This window comes from Cuculus canorus, chromosome W (assembly GCF_017976375.1).
Source record: "Cuculus canorus isolate bCucCan1 chromosome W, bCucCan1.pri, whole genome shotgun sequence".
NCBI classification, from domain to species: Eukaryota; Metazoa; Chordata; class Aves; order Cuculiformes; family Cuculidae; genus Cuculus; species Cuculus canorus.
The window spans coordinates 19,057,925-19,084,369 of record NC_071440.1 but is presented as its reverse complement, the minus strand read 5'-3'; the positions used below and the strand labels follow the sequence as shown (position 1 = coordinate 19,084,369).

Here is a 26,445-nt window from a genome sequence, read left to right as displayed (position 1 = left end):
CTGCTGACCCCCCTCCTTACTTCTCCTAGAACTGAGAATTTGATCATGTCGTGATGGCTGTGCCCCAGGCGTCCTCCAACCGTCACATCTCCCACAAGACCTTCTCTGCTCACAAACTGCAGGTCTGGCAGGATGTCTTCCCTGGCTGGTTCGCTCACCATTGAAGAAAACCTCAAAGGAAGTGTTCTCAATGTCCAGTGGCTTCCAGCTCCTCCAGTTTGTTGCCCATGCTGCGTGTATTGGTGTGGGTGCACTTCAGTTGGGCTTTTGATCCCGCTACACTCCTGAGGGGAACAGTCTTAATTCAAAGTGACTCCTCGCTGTCGTTTCTAACCCACTGGTAATCTTTACATCTGTAGTGCTATCCCCCACTTCCTCTGAGGTGGCAGACCAAAGGGCCTTGCCAGCGCCTTGTCCCTCAAACACTGGAGTGCCATCCCCAGGCTTTTTTCTCGCAAGCCTGGTTTTGTCCCTCTCCCCCTTCCCCTCTAGTTTAAGCTCTATTGATGAGCCCTGCTAGCTTCTTGGTAAGCATCCTTTTGCCCCTTGGGGACAAGTGTGCCCCATCCTTGGACAGCAAGCCTGGTGGTGTGTGTGTGTCACATTAAACAGGTGAGATTCTAACAGGTGGCTAAGGAGACCCTCCCATTGAGTCACGAGATTAAAAATTTCAGACATGGTCAGTGGTTTATGACTAAAGGGTCATGTGTGTGCGCTTATATGTGTTTTTGCCACAAGTCAGAATCCTGTTATCTGTGAGAGTCTCCTTAGAGACTGGTACTCACAGGGTTAATACATGTGGTCCCCAAATGGGTTGCCAGCAGCTGCTTGCAGCAGTGCTTGTCAGAGAGACAATTTCCCAATGCTGGAGGCAGTAAGTAGTTTAATTCAAGTGACAGATTAAACAAGTTTGGGATTACCTTGAGAAATTCACTGCTGCATTAGCACTTAAGCTCTTATAACTAGATAGCAATGAGCATAAAAATATGTATAAAACAAGTAACAAGAAAAAGAGGAGTCAGTAGTTATTTTCCCGGGGAAACATCTGACAGAGTCAGAGGCTTGTGATTCTTTCCCAGACATTTCTTCTTGGTGGAGGGAGAGGTCCAGGCCCTTTGACCTGTCCGTCACGAAAGTTGGTCATTTATTTTTTCTTCCCCTAAAAAAGGGTTTTCGGTAATCAATTTTATATCTTTTGAAAACTTTATGCCTCTTGGCAGGGCGGGGACTGAGTCAATTAGTATGTATTGATTGGACCTTGGCAAGGCCACTTGTGTTGTCAGAAGGGGGGACTCCACCGTTCCCCATGCCTTTGAGGCAGGGAGCCCAGTATGCTCTTTGGGAGTGTCTTTGTTTTTTATCTGAAGCAACACTAGGCTGTGAGGCCTCCGACTCACCCTAAGTGCTACTTAAGCTGATAGACCATCACCCAGTCTATCTGTTTTACTAGATGCAGTTGCCCATTGCTGGCTGCTCCTTTTGCCAACTGCTCTCTTGCAAAAAATCAAGCTTATTTTGCCAATCACAGGGCCTAATAAATCTATTATACCACAGTAAGCCAACCCATGATCAAAGAACCCAGAGCTATGCTCCTCACGCGAGGTTTGGAGCCAGATATTTATTTCCCAGCTCTTCCTATTCCTTCCCTCGTTGTTCCCTGCAATAGGAATGACAGAGGAGAACGCTACCTGTGCCCCCGATCCTTCCACCATTCATGCCAAGGCCCTGCAGTCCCTTTTAATTGCCCTCAGATTTCTTGTTGGGGTTTCATTGCTGCCTACTTGAAAACTCAATAGAGGATAATAATCCGTGGGCCTGACCAGAGCTGGAAGTTTTCTTTGCACATCTCTAACCGAGGCCCCAGGTAGGCAGCAGTCTTCCCTATGTAATGTGTCCAGTCTGCATATCAGGCTCTCTGTTCCCTTTGGAAGGGAGTCCCATATGACAATGGCCTGTCTTTTCTTCTTAACAGAGGTCGTTTTGATGAAAGGCTTAGCATGTCTTAACCTTGGCAATGTTTCTAGGCTGTGAGACCCATCAACCTCATTCAGGTTTGGTTCCACTTGCAGAGCTATTGTATCTATTGTGCAAGGGTGTTCTATGGAATTCAAAGGTTATATTAGGTTACAACCCAAAAATGAGTTATAAAGCAGGTATGTTGATTTCCAGTGCTGGGGTGCAAGAGGGTTCTCCTCCTAGCTTGCACACCGTATGACTTAACAAACAGCTACTGTGTAAAGACATGCATAGTTATAAGCGCCTACTACATATTCATAACTTTTCCCTGCTTCGTATTATAATTAGTTCTGGAAGGTTTGCTCCAGTCCTGTGCCTGTGTAGTGCCTCCTGGTGGTTGTGGGTCAGGGTCTCAGGGATGAAATCAACAGCCTTCCTCAGGATGAATTATTTCTCCTCTAACTGTGCTCAGGTGCAGTCCCCTTCTGAGACTACTGAACAAGATGCAGCCAGTTTTCTGCTAGGGCACGCATTCCAATCTCCTTGTTATCAGTCAACTTCTGCAAGCTAGGTCCCCTTATCAGCTTTCAAGGCCTTTACCAACAAACAGCACGAGTTCCAGTGAGCATCCCCAACCCCCCCCCCCCCCCCTTCTGCTTTTGCTCATCAATGGAACCTGGGAGGCTAAGGCTGGCACAGGGCAGACACACCTGTGCGCTGGGCAAGAACATGCTGCCACTCCCCTCCATCTCCTGAATTTCTCTCCTTGGCTGGATGCAGAGAGGATGGGGTATCCTCTGTCATACAGCCCTCCTGTTGAGTCTGAGACAGGGAGCATAGGGTGTTGTTCCAGTGGTCGGTCTCCCCATCTATCACTCTCTGATGGTCCTCAGCCTGCTCACCTCCTCCCTGAGCTCTGTCACCAGCTGAAGGAGTTCCTCCACCCGAGTGCAACTCCCACAGGTGAATTCCTCACTAGTGTCTGATACTGAAGCAGGAGGGGGGCACGCCCTGCAGCCCGGCACCTGGGTGGCAGCATGCACCCACTGGGGCTCTGTCTGGGAGGCTGCATTGGTCACGGCTGGTACGGAGCTTGGAGCAGCCAAGTGGCCAGCATGGTTCTCTGCTCCTTCTGGCCGAGCCCCAGTGTGAACTGCCCACACAAACTGCCATGTTGTGCTCTGTTTGCCCACTCCTGTTCACTGTGCTCCAGTCTCTCGAACTCCCTAGGGGCCGTTTAAATCTCCCGCGGCTGCTTCTGTAACCGTCCCTCCCCCCCGCGCCAGCCACCATGTGGGAGCTGCCACTTCCGGGAGTCAGGAGGCACCCGACCCTTGCTCCCTCCTTGGTTTCTTTGGCTGCCCTCACTCTGGGGACCACCTTCTTGCCTCGATCTAGCACCTAGCTGCAGAGCTTACCGTGTCTGCCACCAATTGAGCCACCTGAACATGAGAAAAGCTTCTTTCCCGTGAGGGTGATGGAGCATTGGACCAGGCTGCCCAGGGAGGGTGCAGAATCTCCTTCTCTGGGGAGATCCAAACCCATCTCGATGTGTTCCTGTGCAACCTGCTCAAGGTGACCCTGCTTTAGCAGGGGAGGTGGACTGGATGAGCTCCAGAGGCCTCTTCCAACCCCCACCATTCTGGGATTCTAGAATTCATGGAAAGGAAGCTTGCCATTTTTTTTAAGTTATGGATCCATGGTCTGCTTCTCTTCCTTCTTTTTCCTGTTCTGTCTCTCAAATTTCCTTTCTGGTCTCTTTTCTTGTTTTCCATATTAAATCTTATTTTTGTCTAGTATACTTGGTTTCCTGATAAAATTAAACAGATGTAATCCTTGTCTCTTAATTTCTGAATAGTAACCTTTGAAGCTCTAATCAATTTCAACCAGATTTGACAGTGGGCCAAAAGTCTCAAAGATAATCAGATTTCCACAACCTTCCTGGCAAGGCAGCAGTTAGGATAACGAGACCCAAATTCTTTGATTTGTTGGACCTCACCTTTCATCTACTCCATCTGTGCAAGCATCGCTATGGAGAGTTCTCCTGCCCATACGGTTATGAGCCATGAACATTGCTTTTAATGGCCTGGGTTTGGCTAACCCGAATCCTTAGCTTGACACTTTTCTGTACTAGAGGGAAACTAGTGGAGAGTCCCACTGCTCACAAAAAAGCTCGTATAAACTTTTGTGCCTGTCCTTTCCTATTAACTGGTGGTAAGGCTTAATCCTCCTACCTTACTGACCTGGAGATGTTTAAAAGCCAGGAGATGAGGTGCTTAGGGATCTGGTGTAGTAGTGGACAGGTGTGGTTGGGCCTGATGACCTCAAAGGTCTCTTCCAACTTAGTGATTCTATGATTTTGCTGCTTTGCCTGAGACTATGCTGTGGATACTAGTTTTGGCTCCTTGCACGAGTGGTGGCTCACAGGAATAGGAAGAAAGTTGGCTCAGGATGCTTCTTAGCATCTGAGACCGGACAGCTGACTGTAACTTAAATACTGATTTAACTGAAAGCATTGGGGAGGTGAGATGAAGAGCCACATAGCAAATTACCTGGGCCATGCTGTTAGGAACCTCTAATGTTCCCTCGATGCCTCTGAACAGTTGGTAAGGCTGTGATGTGCAGCACACGTGTGGCACTCATATCAAGTACTGTGCTGCTGCAGAGGAAGGAGAAAGTGAATCTAGTTTTTAGTTAAAGTGGGATGTAAGCGGGATGAATACAAACACGACTGAAAAGAAGACTGTAAAAAGCTAAGGAATTACTGGTTTTCATTGTCATATTTTAGACCAGTTTTAAGCAGTATATGTTCTTATTTTGCCCAGTAGCATATGTATAATATATATAAATATATATAATATATAATATTTATAATATATAATATTTATAATATATTATATTAATATATAATATATATGCAATGCATATGTATTTATATATATAAAAGCATTGGGCAATCATTAATGGTGTGAAATATAACAGGTCCAAGGGCCGGATTCTGCACCTGGGATGGAATAACACCAGACACAAGCATAGACTGGGAGAGGAGTGGCAGGAGAGCAGCCCTGCAGAAAGGGATCTGGGGTGCTGGTGGGCAGCAGCTCCACATGAGTCAGCAGTGCCCTGACAACCAAGAGGGCAAACTGCATCCTGGCAACACCAAACACAGCATAACCAGCTGGCTAAGAGAGGCCACGATCCCACTGTATTCAGTGTTGGTGCAGCCTCACCTTGAGTGCTGTGGGCAGTTCTGGGCTCCACAATTTAAGAAGGATGTGAAGGTCCTTGAATGCATCCAGAGGAGGGCAACAGAGCTGGTGACAGGGCTGGAAGGCATGTCCTGTGAGGAACAGCTGAGGACTCTGGGCTAGTCTAGTATGGAGAGAAGGAGGTTGAGGTGCCACCTCATTGCTCTCTGCAGCTTCCTAAGGAGGGAATGTGGAGAGTGAGGTGCTGAGCTCTTCTCCCTAGGATCCAGTGATAGGACATGTGAGAAGGGCTCAAAACTGTGCCAGGGAGGTTCAAACTGGGCATGAGGGAGCATTTCTTTATGGAGAGGGTGGTCAAACCTGGGAACAGGCTTCCTAGGGAGGTGGTGGGTGCCCCGTGCCTGTCAGTGTTTAAGAGGCATTTGGACAATGGCCTTGATGATGAACATGCTTTAACTTTTGGTCAGCCCTGAAGTGGTCAGGCAGTCACACCAGATGATCCTTGTAGATCCCTTCAACTGAACTATCCTATTCTGTTCTATTCTACGTACAGAAAAATTGCTAATTTTTACCTGAGATTTTCTCTGGTATATTTTGAGGCTGAGGATAAGATACACTAGGTATTCAAAGTAGTTTATTGTGAGTTTCTTTCCCCCCTTTTTGTGTAGCTGGTCCTATTCCCTCTTTACATGTGAAACTGAGAACTTATGAAATCTACCCAGCATTAAAACAAATCACGTAGAAGTAAAGCAGACAGGCAAGCAAGTACCGCGTTCCTAACTCCTGGGTCTGCATTCGTATTCCTGCTTCTCCTCTGTGGGCGGCAGCCTCCTTAGCTCACTGCCAGGCGCTGCGGGTGTGTGGCCGCAGCTGTTCCGAGGAGGCCGGGCAGGAGCTCTGCTTCATCTCTCGCCTGTCGGGGCTGCTGGAGCTTTCTCTCTGTTTTCGGGTGGTGGTGGAGAGGGGCTGTGGAGGAGGCGCCCCGTTTACAGCCGCCTCGGATTGAGAGGCTCGTGTTTTGTGCCCCCTAGGCTCCTGACGGTGTGGGACGCACTGGGGAAAGGCTGACGGCGGCGCCGGCGGGCCTGAGGCCGCTTGGGCGGGCGGAGGCGTGCCCGGCGCTAGGACCCCGGAGGACGCGAGGCAGCTTTTAGGGCCAGGTTGCAAATTCGCTGTGACTCAGTACGCTCGGTGTGGAGTACAGCGGGTGGTGGCAGGACCAGGTCAGTGTTGTCCGTCTGTGGGGCTGGGCTTGGTAGGGCGCAGCTTGCCCTTCCCCCCGCCCCCCCCCTTCCCCCGCTGTGCCGCTAACAAGTTGACACTGTGGCTGCCTGTTTTGTGTTTTTCAGCAAGCCAAGATGGAGTATGAGTGGAAGCCCGACGAACAGGGGCTTCAGCAGATCCTGCAGCTGCTCAAGGAGTCCCAGTCCCCGGACACTACCACGCAGAGAGCCGTGCAACAAGTATCCTTGGTCAAGGCAGGCAGGCGGGCGGGCGAGGGGGTGAGGCGGGAAAGCAGAGCAGGGCCGCGACGGCCCGGGCGGGCGCTGGGGAGGCCCAGGGCGCCGGGTGGGGGCAGCGCGGCCACAGGCCGGCGCTGCGGCAGGCAGCGGCGCCGGCTAGGCCTACCTGGGGAGCCGCCACAATGAGCACTGTGGGCTGAGCCTTCGCCGGAGCGAGCGTCCGTGGCGCGGCGTTTGAACCGCCGACGCGGCCGCGGGGCCGCCTTCCCCCACCAGTAGCCCGGGCATCTGTTGCGAACCTGGAGCTAACGTTAGGTTTTTTTCTTTATTAAGCTCTGGCGTGGCTGTTTCGGTATCTGCTGCTTTCCCGGGTTACGGCACGCTGGGCTGCTGACAGCGCATAGCCCTCAGCTGCGGCAGGAGCACGGCTCTCGCCGTGGTGGATCCTGCTGAGAAGGCTGGGATGGGGGCCGCTGCCCGCTGGGCAGAGTTGGCGGTGCGACGCGGGGTTACCCGTCGCCCCTGCGGCAAAGCGGGGGTGAACAGGGGCTTCCTAAACTAATCTGGCACTGAGATTCAAGGCGAAAGCTGTAGCTGGCGGGAGGAGCGTCCATGGTGAAGCTCGTTGGCCTGCTGGCTCCAACACCGGTTTGCTACGTTGTGAGGATGTTTCTGCTTACCTAGAATCCTGAGCCTAAAATACTGCTTGTTACACTCTTTACATTTCACGAGAAGGGGGAAATCTACCATATGTATATTCTTGTGCAGCTTTGCAGTGTATTTTATGTTAGTGTTGTGGATTACTGGTTTGTTGTTTGGGTGTCCTGTCTTGGAATAGGAAGGTTTTAAGGAACAAAGACTGAGAGAAAAGTTTTACATTAAGACTAATAGAAGCTCAAATCTTGAAAATAGAGCTCTCATCTACTGTCTTCTACTCCTTGAGCGAACTATATAAGTGCTTTAAAGCACTGAAACTCCTGAAAGGATATCCTACTATGAAGGATATGAGTTTAGCATCTTGGTTCATTTTTGTTTAAGGCATCTGCTTTAAAGTCTTCACAGAATACAACAGAATTCTTTTATGTAGGTAAGAAAACATATATATATATATATATATATATATATGTTATTTTAGGAGTTTAGCTTGAAGCCAAATTTGCTTGACTTGTAGGGTTTCCTAATGGATGCAGTCAAACTTTGAAGGCTTCTGTCATTATCTGAAAGGTGAAGGTAGTTTTCATCTTGTTATTGCAGCTATGTTTCAGATTCTTAAGATGCTCTTGCTTCCTTTGAAAAATACTATACAGAAGTGGCTGATTAAGTAAAGTGTTCTGATAATGCCACAGACTTAAACAGGTGCTCTTCTTTAATATTTCAGATACAGAAGTGTTTATAGTGTAGTTTTCATGTAAAATTACATTTTGAAGTTCTGCTTCAAATAAACTAATGGCATCGGGTTTGCTTTTGAAAAATAGCAGTGTGTGCGGGATGAGCAATATAAGTGATGCTGTCTTGAAGATGAGTAGAAATGAATTGAACAAAAGTGCTGTTAACTGATGTGTGAAATTCTTAAATGGCAGTGGTAACTCCCTGAAAATACCTGTGCTTTCAAGGAGGTCCTCATATGTTGTCCTGTAAAAGTTGGATAAGTGGCACATTTTTACCATTGTATTATCAGTTTGGGAAAATGTTCTAATACAACTTGACAGGCTATGTCCTATTTTTTTTAATATTTTTTTTTGTTTTTTTAGAAAGCGTCCTTTGAGACTGTTTCCACAAAAACTTGTGATGGCTGTTGTATTGTGTGGAATGCTACTTAGTAGCATGTCCAAGCAGGATGGCAATTACTATACATATTTGGCTGTTTATAACTCAAATATAATAAAGTGAGAAGCATAGGTTAGCCAAAACTCTTTGTTAACAAAAGCTGTTCTTTGATTCCTAGACCAACTAGATGTTTTCTAATTAATTTTCTATTCAATACTGCTCTTTCAGTTCTTTCTGCTTGCTTCTGCTGCTGCTTCTTGTTTGAGCCATTGGAATTCACAGCTGTTAGTAATGTTTGACTGACTGTTTTGGTGATTATGTTTCTGAAGCTTGGAGAAGAAGAAGAAAATTTTGAAATGTACTACCCTACTTCTGTACTGTTCCTGAAAGAGCTCCTTGGCATGGCACCTTTGAAAACAATCTTTGGATGTATGTTTCTTCATTTCTAGGGGCCATGTAGAATGTTCTGTTATTTTCGGTTGCTGTGACTGTCCTGTTTACATTTCACCTTCTGTGTTTTTCACAGCAAAGGAGCTTGTGGCTGTGATTAAGTACACTTTAGTCTCTTATTAAGGCAGATTTCTCTAGCAAAGTTACTACTTGATGCTGTTCTGTGGAATTCAAACCCTATAACCCAAAATGAGTTATAAAGCAGGTATGTTGATTTCCAGTGCTGGGGTGCAAGGGGTTTCTCCTCCTAGCTTGCACACCATATGACTTAAGAAACAGCTACTTATAGTGTAAAGACATGCATAGTTATAAGCGCCTACTACATATTCATAACTTTTCCCTGCTTCGTATTATAATTAGTTCTAGAAGGTTCATTCCAGTCTTGCGCCTGTGTAGTGCCTCCTGGTGGTCGTGGGCTGGGGTCTTAGGGATGAAGTAAGAAGTCTTCCTTGGGATGAATTTTTTCTGCTTGAACTGTGCGCAGGCGCAGTCCCTTCTGGTTGTTTTCAAACTACTGAACCAAACGCAGCCAGTTTTCTGCATTCCAATGCCCGCTTATCAGCAAACTTCTGCTTGCTGACTCTCTCTTGTTATCAACTTCCAAGGTCTTCAAGGCTGTCTCTGACAAGCAGCGCAAGTTCCAGTGAGCGTTCCCACCCCCCCGTCTGCTTTTGCTCATCAATGCAAGCAGCCTAAATATCTAAAAATGAGGTTTCTGAAGTTTGTGATTGAGACACTGGCTGTTGGTCATTGGAAGGGCCATCAACATCCTAATGTTTGGCTAATGTTTAGTGACTGAATATTTAAAGATTTAGCTATACAGAAATGCCTATGAAACAAATAACCTTACTTCTTCTAAAAATTACTTTTTTATTAAATGTCCTGATTGTTTGCCATAATGATGATGTTCGGTAGGTTTAGTAACTTAAAGATGACACCGCATGCTTATGGCTTAAAATATTGTTGAGCATAATACTAATTAATACCAAGGTGTGAGAACAGAATACAAGGACAATGCTAGATCACTGTTCTAGCCAAGCAGTAGCACAATACTTAATTTGAGGCAGAAGTAATGACAAAGTTTTGAAAAGCTACCACATACCTCCTAGCTGTTCAGAAACATCATTCTTGCCACATTTTCTCCAAGGATGTAGTGAAGAGGCTGGTATTCTAGTAAGATACTTAGTCAGAGAGGTGTCACTGTAAATAATTGGTTTGTGTACAGAAGGAATTTATTTATTTATTTATAGACCATGGATAAGCATCGACATTCTTGGATCAAGTATCTGGGCATTTACAATTAAACAGATTCTCACTGTTGAAAATTGAGGTTGTGGCTAGTTAGCATCATAAAGTATATGACTAATATTAAAGCGAGTAGCTTATCAGAATCATAGCTGTTGTATTTTAATCATAAAATCATAGAATGGTTTGGGTCAGAAGGGACCTTAAAACTCATCCAGTTCCAGCTCCCTTGCCATGGGCAGGGACACTGGATCGGGCTGCTCTAAACCCCATCCAAACCTGCCTTGAACACCTTCAGGGATAGGGCAGGCACAACTTCCCAGGGCAACCTGGGCCAGGGCATTACCACTCTTATTGGGAAGAAATTCTTCCTAATGTCCAATTTAAATCTTCCCCTCTCCAATTTAAAGGAGTTCCTCTAGTCCTATTACTCCATGCCCTTGGAAAAACTCCCTCCCCAGCTTTCCTGTAGGATGCCTTCAGGTGCTGGAAGGCTGTTAAAAGGTCTCCCCAGAGCCTTCTCTTCTCCAGGCTGAACAACCTCAACTCTCTCAGCCTGTCCTCAGAGCAGAGGTACTCCAGCCCTCACATCATCTTCGTGTCCTCCTCTGGACCTGTTCCAACAGTTCTATATCCTTATGTTGGGGATTCGAAAGCCAGGCACAGGACTCCAGATGAGGCCTCAAGAGACAGGAATAGAGGGGCCGAATCCCCTCCCTCACCCTGCTGGCCACACTGCTCTGGATGCAGCCCAGGACACGATTGGCCTTCTGGGCTGCGAGGGCACGTTGCCGGCTCATGTTGAGCATCTTATCGACCAGCACTCTTCTCCGCAGGGCTGCTCTCAAGTACATCATCCCCCAGCCAGTACTGAAACCATGGATTGCCCCAATCCAAGTGTAGGACCTTGCACTTGGCCTTGTTGAACCTCATGAGGTTCTCACAGGCCACTTGTCCAGGTCCCTCTGAATGACATCCCATTCTTCTTCCAGTGTGGCAACTGCACCACTCAGCTTGGTGTCATCTGCAAACTTGCTGAGGGTACACTCGACCTCGCTGTCTCTATCATTGATGATGATATGAAACAGCACTGGTCTCAGTATGGACCCCTGAGGGACATCACTTGTCATTGATCTCCATCTGGACTTTGAGCCATCGACCACTACTCTCTGAATCCAACTGATTCCTTATCCATCAAACAGTCCACCCATCAAATCCATCTCTCTCCAATTTAGAGAGAAAGATGTTGTGGGGGGACTATGTCAAAGGCTTTACAGAAGTCCGGATAGATGATATCCATTGCTCTTATTGTGTCCACTGCTGTGGTCACCCCATCATAGAAAGCCATTAAGTTGGTCAGGCAGGACTTGCCCCTGGTGAAGCCATGCTGGCTGCCATTAATCGCCTCCCTGCCCTCCATGTGCTTTAGCATAGCTTCTAGGAGGATCTGTTCCATGATTTTCCCAGGCACAGAGGTGAGGTTTACAGGTCGGTAGTTCCCCGGATCGTCTTTTCTACCCTTTTTAAAAATGGGTACAATGTTACCCTTCTTCCAGTCACCAAGGGCTTCTCCTGACTGCCATGACTTTTCAAATATCATGGAGAGTGGCTTGGCAACCGCATCTGCCAATTCCCTCAGGACTCTGGGATGCATCTCCTCAGGTCCCACAGACTCAGATATGTTCAGTTTCCTCAGGTGATCATGAACCTCATCCTCCCCTGCAGAGGGAGGGACTTTACCCCCCTGGTCCCCTTCTTGTTGGCCATTGACCCAGGAAGGGTGAGGAGAGGGGTTGTCAGTGAAGACCAAGGCAAAAAATACCTCAGCCTTCTCCTCATCTGCTTCCTTGTTGTCTCCTAGTACTTCAGGAGTTCCCCAGGCCATCTCCACAAGACCTCAACTGTGCTGCAGCATCCCCAGCGTGCCCTGGGGAACAGGTGGGGGGCCCATACCAGCACCCCATCCCACCAATCATTGGGTCCTACTGTCACTCATCATAGGCAAGCTTGATATTATCCCCCTGCCCCTTCACATCTAGTTTAAAGCCCTGTCAACGAGCCCTGCAAGCTCCTGAGCAAAGACCTATCCCTGGAGAGGTGTTCAAGGCCAGGTTGGATGGGGCCTTAGGCAGCTTGATCTAGTGTCCCTGCCTATGACAGGGGAGTTGGATCTAGATGATCTTTAAGGTCCCTTCCAACCTAAATTGTTCTGTGATTCTATGATCGTCCTCCTGCTCTGAGAAAGGTGGCTCCCATCTGATACCCGTAAACCTGGTGCCATGTAGGCCATCCCATTGTCAAAAAACCCAAAGTTGTTACGGTGATGCCAGGCATGGAGCCATGTATTAATAGACTGTGCCCATCTGATCCTTCCAATGTTGCTGCCCGTAACTGAAAGGAGAGAGGAGAAAATCACCTGGGCCCCAGATACCCTCACTAACTGTCCCAAGGCCCTGAAGTCTTTTCATCACCCTTGGGCTCCATACTGCAGCTTTGTCACCTCCCATGTGGAAGAGCAGTAGCGGGTAGTAGTCTGAGGGCTGTACCAGACTGGGGAGTTTCCTAAGTGATATCCCTTACCCGTGCTCCTGGGAGGCAGCAGACTTTCCTGTGAGTAGGGTCTGCTCAGCAGGGAGTCTCCTACGACCATGACTTGCTTTTTCCTGCAACTCGTGGCAGTTGTAGTAATACGGGGTGTGTGTCATTCTGGTCTTGGTCCTTCCTCTGGTGTAGATAAATTGACACCTGCATCATCAACTGATTGGTCCTCCACAGCTAGAGCTTTGTATCTGTTGTGCAGAAGCACCTGGGGAGACGTGGGCAAGGAGGGGGTTGTTTTTCTGCCCTGCTGGTGGACTTGCTTCCACTCGTTGCTTCCCTTTAAATGATGTCTTATGGAATTGTATCTCAGTGGATTTCTTGGGTTTTGCTGGCTTCTAAGTGTAAATATTAAAATTAAAACTGTACAGAGAAAGGTACTGGGGTTGGGGTATGTGTGTTTCTTTAAAAATATTTTTATTTTATCTGTTAATTTCTGTGTCTGTTCCTGGATTTTGTTTTTCAGATTTCAACATAACTAAAAGCTACTGCTTCAGTATGAAAATTACAGAAACTATTTTCAGATTGTTCATCCTCTGTATGTTGTGAGCGTATAGTCATAGCTTTTTGAAATGGTACATAACTCAATAATTGCAGTATCTAGAAAGCTATAAATGCTGTGCGTGATGATTCAGATTTCCTTAACAGTTTCTCTCTTCAGAAACTAGAACAACTCAATCAATATCCAGATTTCAACAACTACCTGATTTTTGTTCTTACGAAGTTGAAGTCTGAAGGTAAGTTCTTGAGATATTGACTGGTTTATTCTATTTTTTTTCTTTTTTTTTTTTAAATTTAGTTTGAAAGAAATAGGAAGCTCATTTCTATAGTCAGTTTGCTGGTTGGCTGATCTTCATAGTCATTTAGAACTCTATCCTCTCAGGAGTCTTTGTGGAAAAAGATCTGATAATGTGTTGGTGCTTATAGTTTCAGTCTTTGAATAGATTCCATTCTAGATGTATGAAATCTTCCCAGAAATGTGGGAGCATCATACTTCTATCAGACTGTAGCAAAATTGTGGAATAACTTTGTGCTTCATAGTGATGAATCATGACTATACATGTTGTAAAACGTGCTGCTAAGTCCAGTTGTGATCATGATCTCCATAGTAATCAACCAGTTAAATATTTTCAAGATCACATACTAGACTAGTCCAAAGATTGTCTGTCAGAATCTTCATTCTGAAGCCTTAATTATAATAAAATGTAATTCTTACTGTTGGCTTATCTTTATGGACATTAGTACAAAGTGTTTATGGCATACTGTGTGGCCTTTTCCAGTTGGTAAATTCAGGCAGTTCCTTAGTAACGATCAGGGTGTTTGAAAGCCTTTCTTTCCATTGCACTACAGTTTCTGCTTTGTGAGGTCTTTGCCACTGAGAGAGACTTATTTCAAGATCTGTTTTGGGACATCATCTGTCACCAGTGCTTTTTCTGCCTTCTCATGGTCCACCTCTGATTTTTTGAGTGCTTGCTTTTTTCCCCCTCCCCCCCGCTTTGATTTAGATTTTACTTACATGGGGCCCTGTATCATCCAAAGCATCTGCAAGAGCATCTATATTACATTTTATCTAGTGTTTTGGTTGTGCTATCAACTTACTTCAGGAGGAAGGAAAGAGAGAGGAAGAGGAAAGTGTATTTTCATATTTGAAGACTGGAGTATATCCAAAGGTTTTTGTGTGTTCTGTGTAGGAAATCTGATACTCTTCAAGGCCTTGGGGGAATACCTCAAGATTGAGTGAGCACACGCTTTCAGGGCCTGAATTGGCCAGGACATTAAATTTTTGAGTAAGTTAATAGTGTAGGCAAAGTATTCAATACTTGCTTATTAATGAGTATGCTATCATTCTTTAATTGTTAATGGTATAAAGTACATGAACAGAAAAATGAAAAATTGACTAAGTCTGATAGTGGGATTAGGAGTTCATACAAAGGATATGGTAAGAGGGTTGCTCCATATCTCTCCCTCCCCCCCAAATACATTTTCTAACACTGCCTTACTTGCCAATTTCTCTTTCTTCATTCTGTTCACCACTTGAGCTTGAGGTTCTAGATACTGATGTGTGTTTAGTGATGTTTCAGAATCTTTCCAACAGATCTCCTTAGATTATCTGATAGTCATTTTTTTCCCTCCTTAATAATAATATGTATCCATCTGTTTGGTGGAATGAAGGGAAGGACATGCTAACTTGTTGCAAAATGGTTGTTTTAAAGTATTAAGTCTTGGGAGGAGGAAGTGGGATCTGGTAGGTTGAGGGAGGCAAGCAAGCTGGGGAGAAGTAGCAACTTAACCTCTTAAGAAGAGATGTTTGGGATCATACTGCACTGATCTCTCATAGACACATCTGTGCTGAGAAGCAGCTGTTGCTTCAGAGAAGCTCTTGTCCTGCATCAGTGACATTTTTAGTCATAATCTTTTGTCCAAGGCAGCTGTTTTTAACTTTGTATTTCTAGTTCAGGAAACTTGCAGACTATTGAAGGTACCATAATTGAGTCCAGTGTTGGTGCTTTTCATAGTACTTGTTAAATTCTAAATATCCTATTACCTTGCTTTCAATCCAACCAACAGCCCTCTGTTGTCCCTCAGTCCTACCTAAGCAAGGTAAAGAGACCTTTAGAACTGCTGTTCAGTAATTTCACTATTCTTGCATCCTCTGTTGGACCAGTAGGGGAAAATGTGATGGACTCATAGGGTAAATAACTGTCTTCAGTACAGCTGTGAAAGTATTCTTTCCCCTCCCTTCCTGAAGAAGGTTCTGTTGGCAGTCTATCCTACATCCTTGCCAAGGCTGTTGGCTAGGAGAAATAGCTAGCGTGCTTTACACTGCAGACCAAGGTAGAGATACCCATACTGTCAGAAGTTCACACTTCTGGTATGTCCATACTGTCCCAGCAAAAGGAGCCATGGAAAGAAGCTTCCAACATCATCAACAGCTTATTCAATGGAACTTAAGGTGGTTTGATAGTTTGTGCATGAGAAAGTCACACCTTGCTATCAAATCAAGCTCTAACCTTTGACTCAGTTTTTGCCACTGTTGAAACAGCTACTGAAAAAAACTGTGCTTAAGGAACCAGCTCCTGAATGTGGGAATTCGGAAATGGTTGATGAAAATACAAATACTCTTATTTTACCACAATGGAGGTTGTACCAATTTGCCTGCAGAGGCATAAGAATTAGGCCAAAGACAAATAATTTTGAAGGAAAAGGTTAATTGTCAAACAAATAAAGCTGGCTGTTTCACTGAGGCCTGCCTCTAAGATATCATAGAATTGTAGAATAGTTTGGGTTGGAAGGGACCTTAAAGATCATCTAGTTCCAACCCCCTTACCATGGGCAGGGACACCTCCCACTAGATCAGGCAGCCCAAAGCCCATCCAGCCTGGCCTTGAACACCTCCAGGGATGGGGCATCCACAACCTCCCTGGGCAACCTGGGCCAGAGTCTCACCACCCTCATGGTGAAGAAATACTTCCTTATGTCTAGCCTAAATCTGCCCCTCTCCAGTTTATAGACATTGCCCTTCGTCATATCACTACACTTTGTGAACAGTCCCTCCCCAGCTTTCTTGTAGGCCCCTTTTAGGTACTGGAAGGTCGCTATAAGATCTCCTCGGAGCCTTCTCTTCTCCTGGTTGAACAAGCCCAACTCTCAGCCTGTCCTCATATGGGAGGTGCTCCAGCCCTCTGATCATCTTTGTAGCCTCCTCTGGATCCGTTCCAACAGCTCCATATCCTTCTTATGTTGAGGATTCCAGAACTGGACACAGTCTTCCAGGTGAGGTCTCACAAGACAGGAATAGAGGGGCAGAATCCCCTCCCTCACCCTGCTGGCCACGCTTCTTTTGATGCAGCCCAGGATACAGTTGGCCTTCTGGAGTGCGGGCGCATGTTGCTGGCTCATGTCGAGCTTCTCATCAACCAGCACCCCAAGTCCTTCTCTGCAGGGCTGCTCTCAAGCATGTCATCCCCCATCGTGCTTGAGAGCAGCCCTGCTTAACCAACTTAATTTCCTTTTATCACAAGGTCACCCATCTAGTTGACCAAGGGAAGCCAGAAGATATGGAGGTTTTTGATTTTAGCAAAGCTTTCCATACTGTCTCTCACAGTATCCTTCTGGATAGACTGTCCAGCACACAGCTAGACAAGACCATAATACATTGGGTGAGCAACTGGCTCACATAATCCCCTATACTGTACTGAAATCGGGGATTGCCCTGACCCAGGTGCAGGACCTTGCACTTGGCCTTGTTGAACCTCATGAGGTTCTCACAGCCCCACTTGTCTAGACTGTCCAGGTCCCTCTGTATGACATCCCATCCTTCCGGTGTGGCAACTGCACCACTCAGCTTGGTGTCATCTGCAAACTTGCTGAGGTGCACTTGACCTTGCTGTCTCTATCATTGATGACGATATTAAACAGCACTGGTCCCAGTATGGACCCCTGAGGGACACCACTTGTCATGGATTTCCATCTGGACTTTGAGTCATCGACCACTACTCTCTGAACGCAACCATCCAACTGATTCCTTATCCACCAAACAGTCCACCCATCAAATCCATCTCTCTCCAATTTAGAGAGAAGGATGTTGTGGGGGGACTGTGTCAAAAGCTTTACAGAAGTCTAGATAGATGACATCTGTTGCTCTTATTGTGTCCACTGCTGTGGTCACCCCATCATAGAAGGTCATACATAGTTGGTCATACAGGATTTGCCCCTGGTGAAGCCATGCTGGCTGCCATTAATCACATCTCCATCTTTCATGTGCTTTAGCATAGCTTCTGTTCGTGATCTTCCCAGGCACAGAGGTGAAGTTGACAGGTCGGTAGTTCCCTGGATCGTCTTTTCTACCCTTTTTAAAAATGGGCACAACGTCACCCTTCTTCCAGTCACCAGGGACTTGTCCTGACTGCCATGACTTTTCAAATATCATGGAGAGTGGCTTGGCAACCGCATCTGCCAATTCCCTCAGGACTCTGGGATGCATCTGATCAAGTCCCACAGACTGAGATATGTTCCTGTTCCTCAGGTGGTCACGAACCTGATCCTCCTCTACTGTGGGAGAAGGTTTACCTCCTTGGTCACCATCTTGCTGTCCCATGACCCAGGAAGGGTGAGGAGAGGGGTTGTCAGTGAAGACTGAGGCAAAATGTTGTTAAGTACCTCAGCCGTCTCCTCGTCTTTTGATACAAGGTCACCATTCCCAATCATCAGTGAGGGTGCGTTCTCTTTAACCTTCCTCTTCTGATTGATGTACCTGTAGAAGCCCTCCTTGCTAGTCTTCGCTTCCCTTGCCAAGTTCAGCTCCAGCTGCACCTTGGCCTTCCTGACCTCATCCCTACACAACCAGGCGGCCTCCCTATACTCTTCCCAGGTTCCCTGTCCCTGCTTGCACTGCCTGTGCAGTTCGCTCTTGCTCTTCAGTTTAACCAGCAGGTCTTGACTCGGCCACACTGGTCTCTTTCCTTTGCTGCCTGATTTTCTACCTCTGTGGACTGAGCGCTCTTGTGTTTTATGGAAAGCATCCTTGAAGATCTGCCAGCTCTGTTCTGCTCCCTTGTCTTGGAGGACCATGTCCCAGGGGTTCCTACCAAGTAACTCCTTGAAGAGCTGGAAGTCTTCTTTCCTGAAATTTAGGGTCCTGACTATACTCCTCACCTGTCCCACATCCCTCAGGACCTTGAACTCCACCAATGAGGGATCACTGCAGCCCAGGCTGCCTCTAATCCTAATGTCACTGATGAGCTCATTTGCATTGGTGACCATCAGGTCCAGTATTGCACCCCTCGTGTGGGGATGTCTATAAGCTGGGTTAAAGAAGTTCTCTTTGATGTACTGCAGGAGTCTCCTGGATTGCCTACAGCTCACCATGCTACTTTTCCAGCATATGTCAGGGTGGTTGAATGCCCCCAGTAGGATGAGAGCTTGCGAGTGCGAAGCCTCCTGTAGCTGGAGGAAGAAGGCTTCATTGGTTGGTTCTCCTTGATCGTGTGGCCTGTAGTAGACACCAACCACAAGGTTCCTTTTGTTGCCTCAGTCTCTTATTCTCACCCATAAGCTTTCGAGCTGTTTGTGGCTGTTCTTCAGGGACAGCTCTTCACACTCTATCCCTTTCCTGACATAGAGGGCAATGCCTCCACCCCTCCTTCCTGGTCTGTCCCTTCTGAACAGCCTGTAGCCATCGATAGCCACACACCAGTTATGGGATTCTTCCCATTAAGTTTCAGTAATGGCAATCGAGTCATAGCTTTCTAGCAGCACAAGCAGCTTCCAGCTCCTCCTGCTTGTTGCCCAAGCTTCGTGCGTTTGTATAGAGGCACTTCAGCTGAGCTGCTGGTCTCATCACCTTCCTAGTGGACCCTTTATTACCAATAAGGTGTTTTGGAGAAGTTTCCTCCCTAACACCTGACACCTGTCCTCCTGCCGCTTGTTGCAGGCTAGCTTGATGTTATCCCCCTCCCCCTTCACATCTAGTTTAAAGCCCTATCTACAAGCCCCGCAAGCTCCTGGGCAAAGACCCTCCTCCTCTCTGAGAAAGGAGGCTCCCATCTGATACCTGTAGTCCCAGTGCCATGTAGGCTATCCCATTATTGAAAAACCCAAAGTTGTTGCAGTGACCCCAGCCACAGAGCCATGTATTAATAGACTGGACCCATCTGAGCTGTGCTATGTCACCACCTGTAACTGGACGGAGGGAAGAAAAAAATCACTTGGGCCCCAGATTCCCTCACTAGCTGTTCCAAGGCCCTAAAATCTCTTTTAATCCCCCCTGGGCTTCATACTGGGGCATCATCCCCTCCCACGTGGAGCAGCAGTAACGGGTAATAGTCTGTAGATCTCACTGGGTTGGGAAGTTTCCTAGCAACATCCCTTACCCGGGCTCCTGGGAGGCAGCAGACTTCCCTGGGAGTGGGGTCTGCTCGACATATCAGACCCTCCGTCCCCTTCGATAGAGAGTCTCCTACAACTACGACTCTCCTGTCGGTCCTTGTGGCAGTTGTGGCAATACGGCGTGTACACCATTTCAGCCTCTGCCCCTGCTCTGATGTAGGTGTATGTTCCTCCGCGTTTTCCTCTGGTCCGTCCTCCACATGAGAGCTTCAAATCTGTTGTGGAGTGACATCTGAGGTGATGTGGGCAAGGAGGGGGTTGGCTTTCTGCCCCATTGGTGGACTCGCTTCCACTCACTACTTCCTTTTGAGCCCTTGCCTACAACCTTGGGGGGAGGGAAGATACCAGATCCCTTTGATCCTCGTCTCTTACCTGTGGCTGAGTCTGCTCTTGTGTCCTGGAGCTCAAGGTGTGGTTCCACCAGTCTATCTCTAGCTCACATTCCCTGATGCTCCTCAGCCTCTCTACTTCCTCTCGCAGCTGTGCCACCAGGCCAAGGAGGTCATCCACCTGCTTGCACCTCACTCACCTGTACCCCTGCTGCCCTGTTTCCAGTGCAAGCTGGTGGCACTCCCTGCAGCCAGAGACCTGGATGGCTGCGTGCTTTCCTGGGAGCTCAGTCTGGTCTGACACATCCCTTCTGGCAGGTGCGGAGGATGCAGCCACCCGCCGGGTGGACACTGACCGAGCTTACCTCTTGAGCATGGAGACTGCACCCTCCCTGCCCTCCCTGCCTTCACGAACTGATCTCGCAAACTGTTTGAGCCCGCCAAGTTTGCCCGCTCCTGTTCGCAGCACTCCCTGAAGACTGTTTAAATCTCCTGCGGCTGCTTCGGGGACCGCTCCATCTGTGTCAAATGCCACATACGAGCCTGGGTTTCCGGGAGTCCAGACTTGCCTGCCAGGCTCCCTCCGGAGTTCCTGGGCTTTCTTCAGTCTGGCAAGCTCCCCTCCACCTCGATCTAGTGCCCGACTGCAGCACTTACCATCTCTGCACTCTCAAACTGTGTTGATTAACCGCATCATGATATCTTATGTGTAGGTTAGGGATTTGTTTTGGTTTTAGCACCAGAGATATTGGTTTTCAGTAGTTAAAAGTGTAACTTTTGGGTTTTTTTCCCTTCCATTGTTAGCTTTGTCAGAGTCTTTTGTCTGAATGAATCATAGAATCACTTGGTTGGAAAAGACCTTTGAGATCATTTAGTCCAACCATACCTGTCCACTACTAAACTATATCCCTGAGCACCTCATCTCCCCGTCTTTAAAACCCCTCCAGGGATGGGGACTCCACCACCTCCCTGGGCAGCCTCTCCCAGGGCCTGAGAACCCTTCCAGTAAGAATGTTTTCCTGATGCCCAATCTGAACCTGCCCTGGAGCAACTGGAGACCATTTCCTCTGTTCCTGTTGCCTGTCTCTTGGGAGAAGAGACCAACATCCACCTCTCCACAACCTCCTTTCAGGCAATTGGAGACAGTGATAAGGTCTCTCCTCAGCCTCCTTTCCTCCAGGCTAAACAGCCCCAGGTCCCTCAGCCACCTCTCATAACCCCTGTTCTCCAGCCCCTTCCCCAGCTCTGTTCCCTTCTCTGGATGTGCTCCAGGACCTCAGTGTCCTTCTTGTACTGAGGGGCCCAACCCCAGGCAATGCTCCAGGCTCGGGGAAGAGTCTTTGGAAAGCTGCCTGGCAGAGAAGGACCTGGGGGTGTTGGTCGACAGCGGGTGAACATGAGCCAGCAGTGGCCCAGGTGGCCAAGAAGGCCAATGGCATCTTGGCTTGTATCAGAAACGGTGTGGCCAGCAAGACCAGGGAAGGGATTGTGTCCCTGGACTCAGAACTGGTGAGGCCACACCTTGAATCCTGGGTTCAGTTTTGGGCCCCTCAGTACAAGAAGGACATTAAGGGGCTGGAGAGCATCCAGAGGAGGGGAACGGAGCTGGGGAACGGGCTGGAGAACAAGGGTTATGAGGAGCGGCTGAGGGACCTGGGGCTGTTTAGCCTGGAGAAAAGGAGGCTGAGGGGAGATCTCATCACTGTCTACAACTACCTGAAAGGAGGTTGTAGCGAGGTGGGTGTTGGTCTCTTCTCCCAAGAGACAGGCAATAGGAACAGAGGAAATGGTCTCCAGTTGCTCCAGGGCAGGTTCAGATTGGGCATTGGGAAAAACTTCTTGTGATCATAGCTACACATTCTAAAAGACTGATGGCTTTTCCTTACACACTGTTTAATAATTGTACACTGGAGTTTATACTAATAGTGCCTAACGTACCATATTCTGATCAGACCTTGGTTGGAATTCTGAATTCCTTAACCCCCTACCCTGTTTTACCACAAAGGGAGGCCTTTAGCAAAGATCATCATAAAGGCTCAGATTCTCAAATACTCTGTGAAATCAAGTTTTACTCACATTATTACAGCAAGAAAGGTAACAAATGATCAGTAGTGATCAACCACAAGTTAACAACAACAGCTTGTAAAGTCAATGCATCTAATCATTACCGTAAGAGAAGAAGTATATTAATTAAGAAAGATACATCACCAATTGCTTTATCATCATCGATATCCGCAGTCGCCAGGGAGTCCCTTTTTTTTGCAGCGAGAATCTGAAGAGGCTGTCCCAGCAATTGGAGTCCCCATACAGTGCGTGCACTTGTGGGTGAGGTCTCCGACCATTGCTGCGAGGGGCTTAGCTTTTATACCATTGAACAAGCAACTTGCATCACCCCAAAACCGCAGGGTCTCTGGCCCCAGCTGCTCACTGCCTCTCTTTCTCACACTTTCTTGCACCAAGTATAGCACAATCACACTGATAATAAAACATTTTCTCACACTCTTATGTATTAAGAATAACACAGTACAACTCTATTGATGATAGCAATGTGAGACGTTGCAGACTGAACAGTGCACGTAGCAATGCAACACAAATCATCCATGGGTCATCCATATTGTTTCAGGCCTGTCCATCAGGCCCTGTCACTTCAATGTGGTCCAATTAAAAAGAATTTGTGGATTGCTTAGGATATCTATTTCACATCCTCCCTGGAAATTTTCACCTGGTACTTCAAACAGGTCATTTAGATCGGATTTGACAGCATTCATTTTAAATCTAAATGTTAGTCCTAGGTTCGATGGTGCCAAAGGCATACCACAGAAACTGGTTTAACTAAGGTGAAATTGTGCCAACGATCCCATTGTTCGGTGATAAAACATCTGGTAGCCTTTTCTTTTGGGTTGACTATACTACCAGATACTGTAACTATAGAGGCTTTGTCATATGTGGATCCATTAATTACTCTACATCCTGCTTCAATTTCTTCTCCAATTTTTCTCATTAAAAGCGGAATCTATTCTTCTTTGTCCCACCCTGGCTTGTGTTCTGCTTATATTTCAGTTCCATGTAAAATCACAGTAGCCAAATTCAGGCTTATATCACTGGAATGTATTCCCATACTTGCTGTATATTCGATATGGACTTGAGACTACGGCCATTTCATGGCAGAATTCTGCACAGAGCTGACTAAGATTATCCATACCATTCTGGTTTCACTGCCATAAGGAAAACAGGAAAACTAACAAAATTAAAATGATAAAGAAAAATGACAATCTACTTTTAGATTAATAACATAATTTTGATAATAAATCTGTAATAAACCTTTAAAAGACGTTGAAAAATAAAAAGAAAACTGATTTTTATAATGGAAAAAAGGAGGAGGGGAAGCTTATCAGTGATATGCTCTATTACAAAACCTAATATTGGTATCGATATGTGTCTTCTTTCATCAGTAAGAACCACTCCTCTTGGAATATCTGAAAAACAAACAAAACGACAAATGCTCAATTCAGTTGGAACCAGCAATTAATGATTTAAAAAGAAGGTACAGTCCACTGGGTATTAATTTTGTGATCCTTTCCATGGGCATCAGCGGCTATCCAGGTATATGTATTCAATGGGTTTTTTTAAATTAGGGGAACCTTCCCAACTTTTGGCAATTCTGCCAATATCAGTTGTCCTGGCTGATGTGGTGTTTTTACATTCCCCCACATCTCTCCCTTCTCAGGGAGTAGAGATGAAGGCTGTAGGCAGAAAGCATTAAGCCGAGGGCATCCAATAACTCCCCAATGATTATTTGCCTGGGTTACTGCTTCAGGCAACCAAATGGTCCAGTTGGGTGACTGCGGTTTTAAAATTCACTTTAATAGGCTGTTGGTTCTCTCTGCTATCCCATTTGCCTCAGGATAATATGAGGTGTGGAATACCTATGGAAAGGGGAATACCCTTTTCCCTTAGCCCATTCCTGCACCACTCCAGCAGTGAAGTGGGTGCTGTTATCTGTTTGGATTGATTGGGGTTTCAGTAAGTAACTAAACAAACATTTCAATGCCTTTATAGCATTGTCTCCAGTTGCCCTGGTAACTGCTTCCACCCGGGTTAGGCCTGATACAATTTCTACTCCAACTAAAACATAGCATTCTGATTTTGTAGCTCAAAATCAGCTGATTAAAATGAATTTTAACAGAACCCTTTCTTCTTAAAAGTGCTGTTTCTGTTCTAGCTAGTACAGATCACGATAAAAAGTATTTTAATGGCCCTCAGTCAGTCATCATGGGTGTACTGAGAGCCCTGGTGTTGCGATGCAGTAACTTTTCGTTTTAAAATAATTTATATTTGAATGTTATATCTCTTATTTTGCTTATATTTCTGATGGGATGTTAATAGTTTTGAAGGCCTAGAATAGATCTATGTGTAAACTGTAGCTCTTGGTGCAAAGGAACTTTGAAAATCCTTACTACTTGCCCAAATTAGGGCTTCTGTTCTGGTTTTGGCTGTGAGAGAGTGAATTTTCTCTGTGGTAGCTGGTATGGTGCTGGTTTGGATTTGTCCTGGGAAGAGTGTTGATAACACAGGGATGTTTCAGCTCTCGCTGAGCAGTGCTCACACAGAGCCAAGGCCTTTCCTGCTCCTCACCCCACCCGCGAGCACGCTGGGGTGCACAAGGAGCTGGGAGGGGACACAGCCGGGACAGCTGACCCCAGCTGACCAAAGGGATATTCCACACCATAGGATGTCACGCTCAGCACTAAAAGCTGGGGAAGGAGAAGGAAGGGGGACATTCGGAGTGATGGTGTTTGTCTTCCAAAGTCACTGTTACGCATGATGGAGTCCTGCTTTCCTGGGAATGGCTGAACACCTGCCTGCCAATGGGAAGCAGCGAATGAATTCCATGTTTTGCTTTGCTCATGTGCACGGCTTTTGCTTTCCCTATTAAACTGTCTTTATCTCAACCCACAGTTTTCTCACTTTTACCCTTCCGATTCTCTTCCCCATCCCACTGTGGGGGGAGTGAGTGAGTGAGTGGCTATGGGGCTGAGCTGCCAGCCAGGGTTAAACCACATCAGCTTCATAAAAAAAACAAACAAGTGTCTAAAATGCTAATTAAAATTAGCTCCATGTGCTGATTAGGATTGCCATAAACTGTAAATTTAAATTTTCTTATGCTATAATGTAAACTTTTCTATGTTGAACATCCAGATTTCACTTTCAGCATGTTTCAGAAGTAATACGAAGTTACTCATGCCCTTGGTTGAAGAACTAAACGGGAGCTTGCTTCAGTATAACTGAAAAAATCTAGGCTGTTCTTTTTCCGCTTCTCCCCTTGTCTCAATAATTTAGAGGAATTTGTAGGCAAGAAGAGCTCATTGAAGAGAACTCAAACTGTTGCCTAAACTTAAATTATTACTCTGTTTAGGTCAGTTCTGGTGGCTTTTTCCTTATGTTTCATGCTATATAACACTTTAACTGTTAACATTGTTTAAAGCCTTTCTTTCTTCTCTAATTATTAATTTAATAGAGTAATAGAAAGCTGGTATCTGAAGGAAGTACAGTACTTTATTTTGCAGAAAAATTGAACACTGTATTTTTGTGGGAGTAGGGGGCAGTGGACTTACTGTGTAGTCCCTACCTCATTTCTAAGTCTTACTATGGTGAAAGCTGGATTGTCTTCTATTTCATACAGTAATAGGGCTACAGAAACTTGTCAGTATAATTAGAATGTCTTAATGTCTTTGACTATCTCTTTCATGAGTCTTCTATATCCCAGGAATTCAATTCTATTCCTTGCTTTTATCTCTACAAAACTTTCTTAAAATGTAGAATTTGCAATACTGATATTCTAACTTTGAATAGATAGAATCATAGAATGCCAGGTTGGAAGGGACCTCAAGCATTATCTGGTCCAACCTTTTAGGTGATCTATAGTTTGAATGAGATGGCCCGACACCCTGTTGAGCTGAGCCTTAAAAGTGTCCGGTGCAGAGGAATCCACCGCTGCCCTGGGGAGATTACTCCAGTGTTTAACGGTTCTCATGGGGAAACATTTTCTTCTGGAATCCAATCAGAATCTCCCCAGGAGCAACTTCTACCCATTACCCCATGTCTTTTCCACATGACTCCTTGTAAAAAGGGCATCTCCATCCTCTTGGCAGACACCCTTTATGTAGTGGTACATGGTGATAAGGTCTCCTCTAAGCCTTCTCCTCTCAAGGCTGAACAAACCCAGCTCTCTCAAACTTACCTTGTATGGAATGTTTCCCAGTCCTCTGATCATCTCAGTGGCCCTTCTCTGGACCCTCTTCAGCCTGGCTACATCTTTTTTTGTATAGCAGGGATCAAAACTGAACACAGTATTCCAAGTGTGGCCTGACAAGCGCTGAGTAGAGTGAGATGATGACTTCTTTATCTCTGCTGGTGATGCCCTTGTTGATGCACCCTAGCAGCCCGCTGGCTTTCTGTGTTGCAGCAGCACACTGTTCACTCATGTTGAGCTTGTTGGCCACCAGGACACCAAGATCCCTTTCCACAGAGCTGCTTCCC

General features: G+C 46.4%; 1 protein-coding gene across 1 annotated transcript in view; it reads left to right on the top strand.

Moving 5' to 3' along the window:
• LOC128850262 (transportin-1-like) overlaps positions 1 to 26,445 on the top strand; it is a 74,043-nt gene that overhangs the window by 1,057 nt on the left and 46,541 nt on the right. Inside the window, 2 exon segments of the mRNA XM_054053269.1 lie at positions 6,515 to 6,628; positions 13,350 to 13,425. Of these exon segments, the coding sequence (XP_053909244.1) occupies positions 6,515 to 6,628; positions 13,350 to 13,425 (190 nt within the window).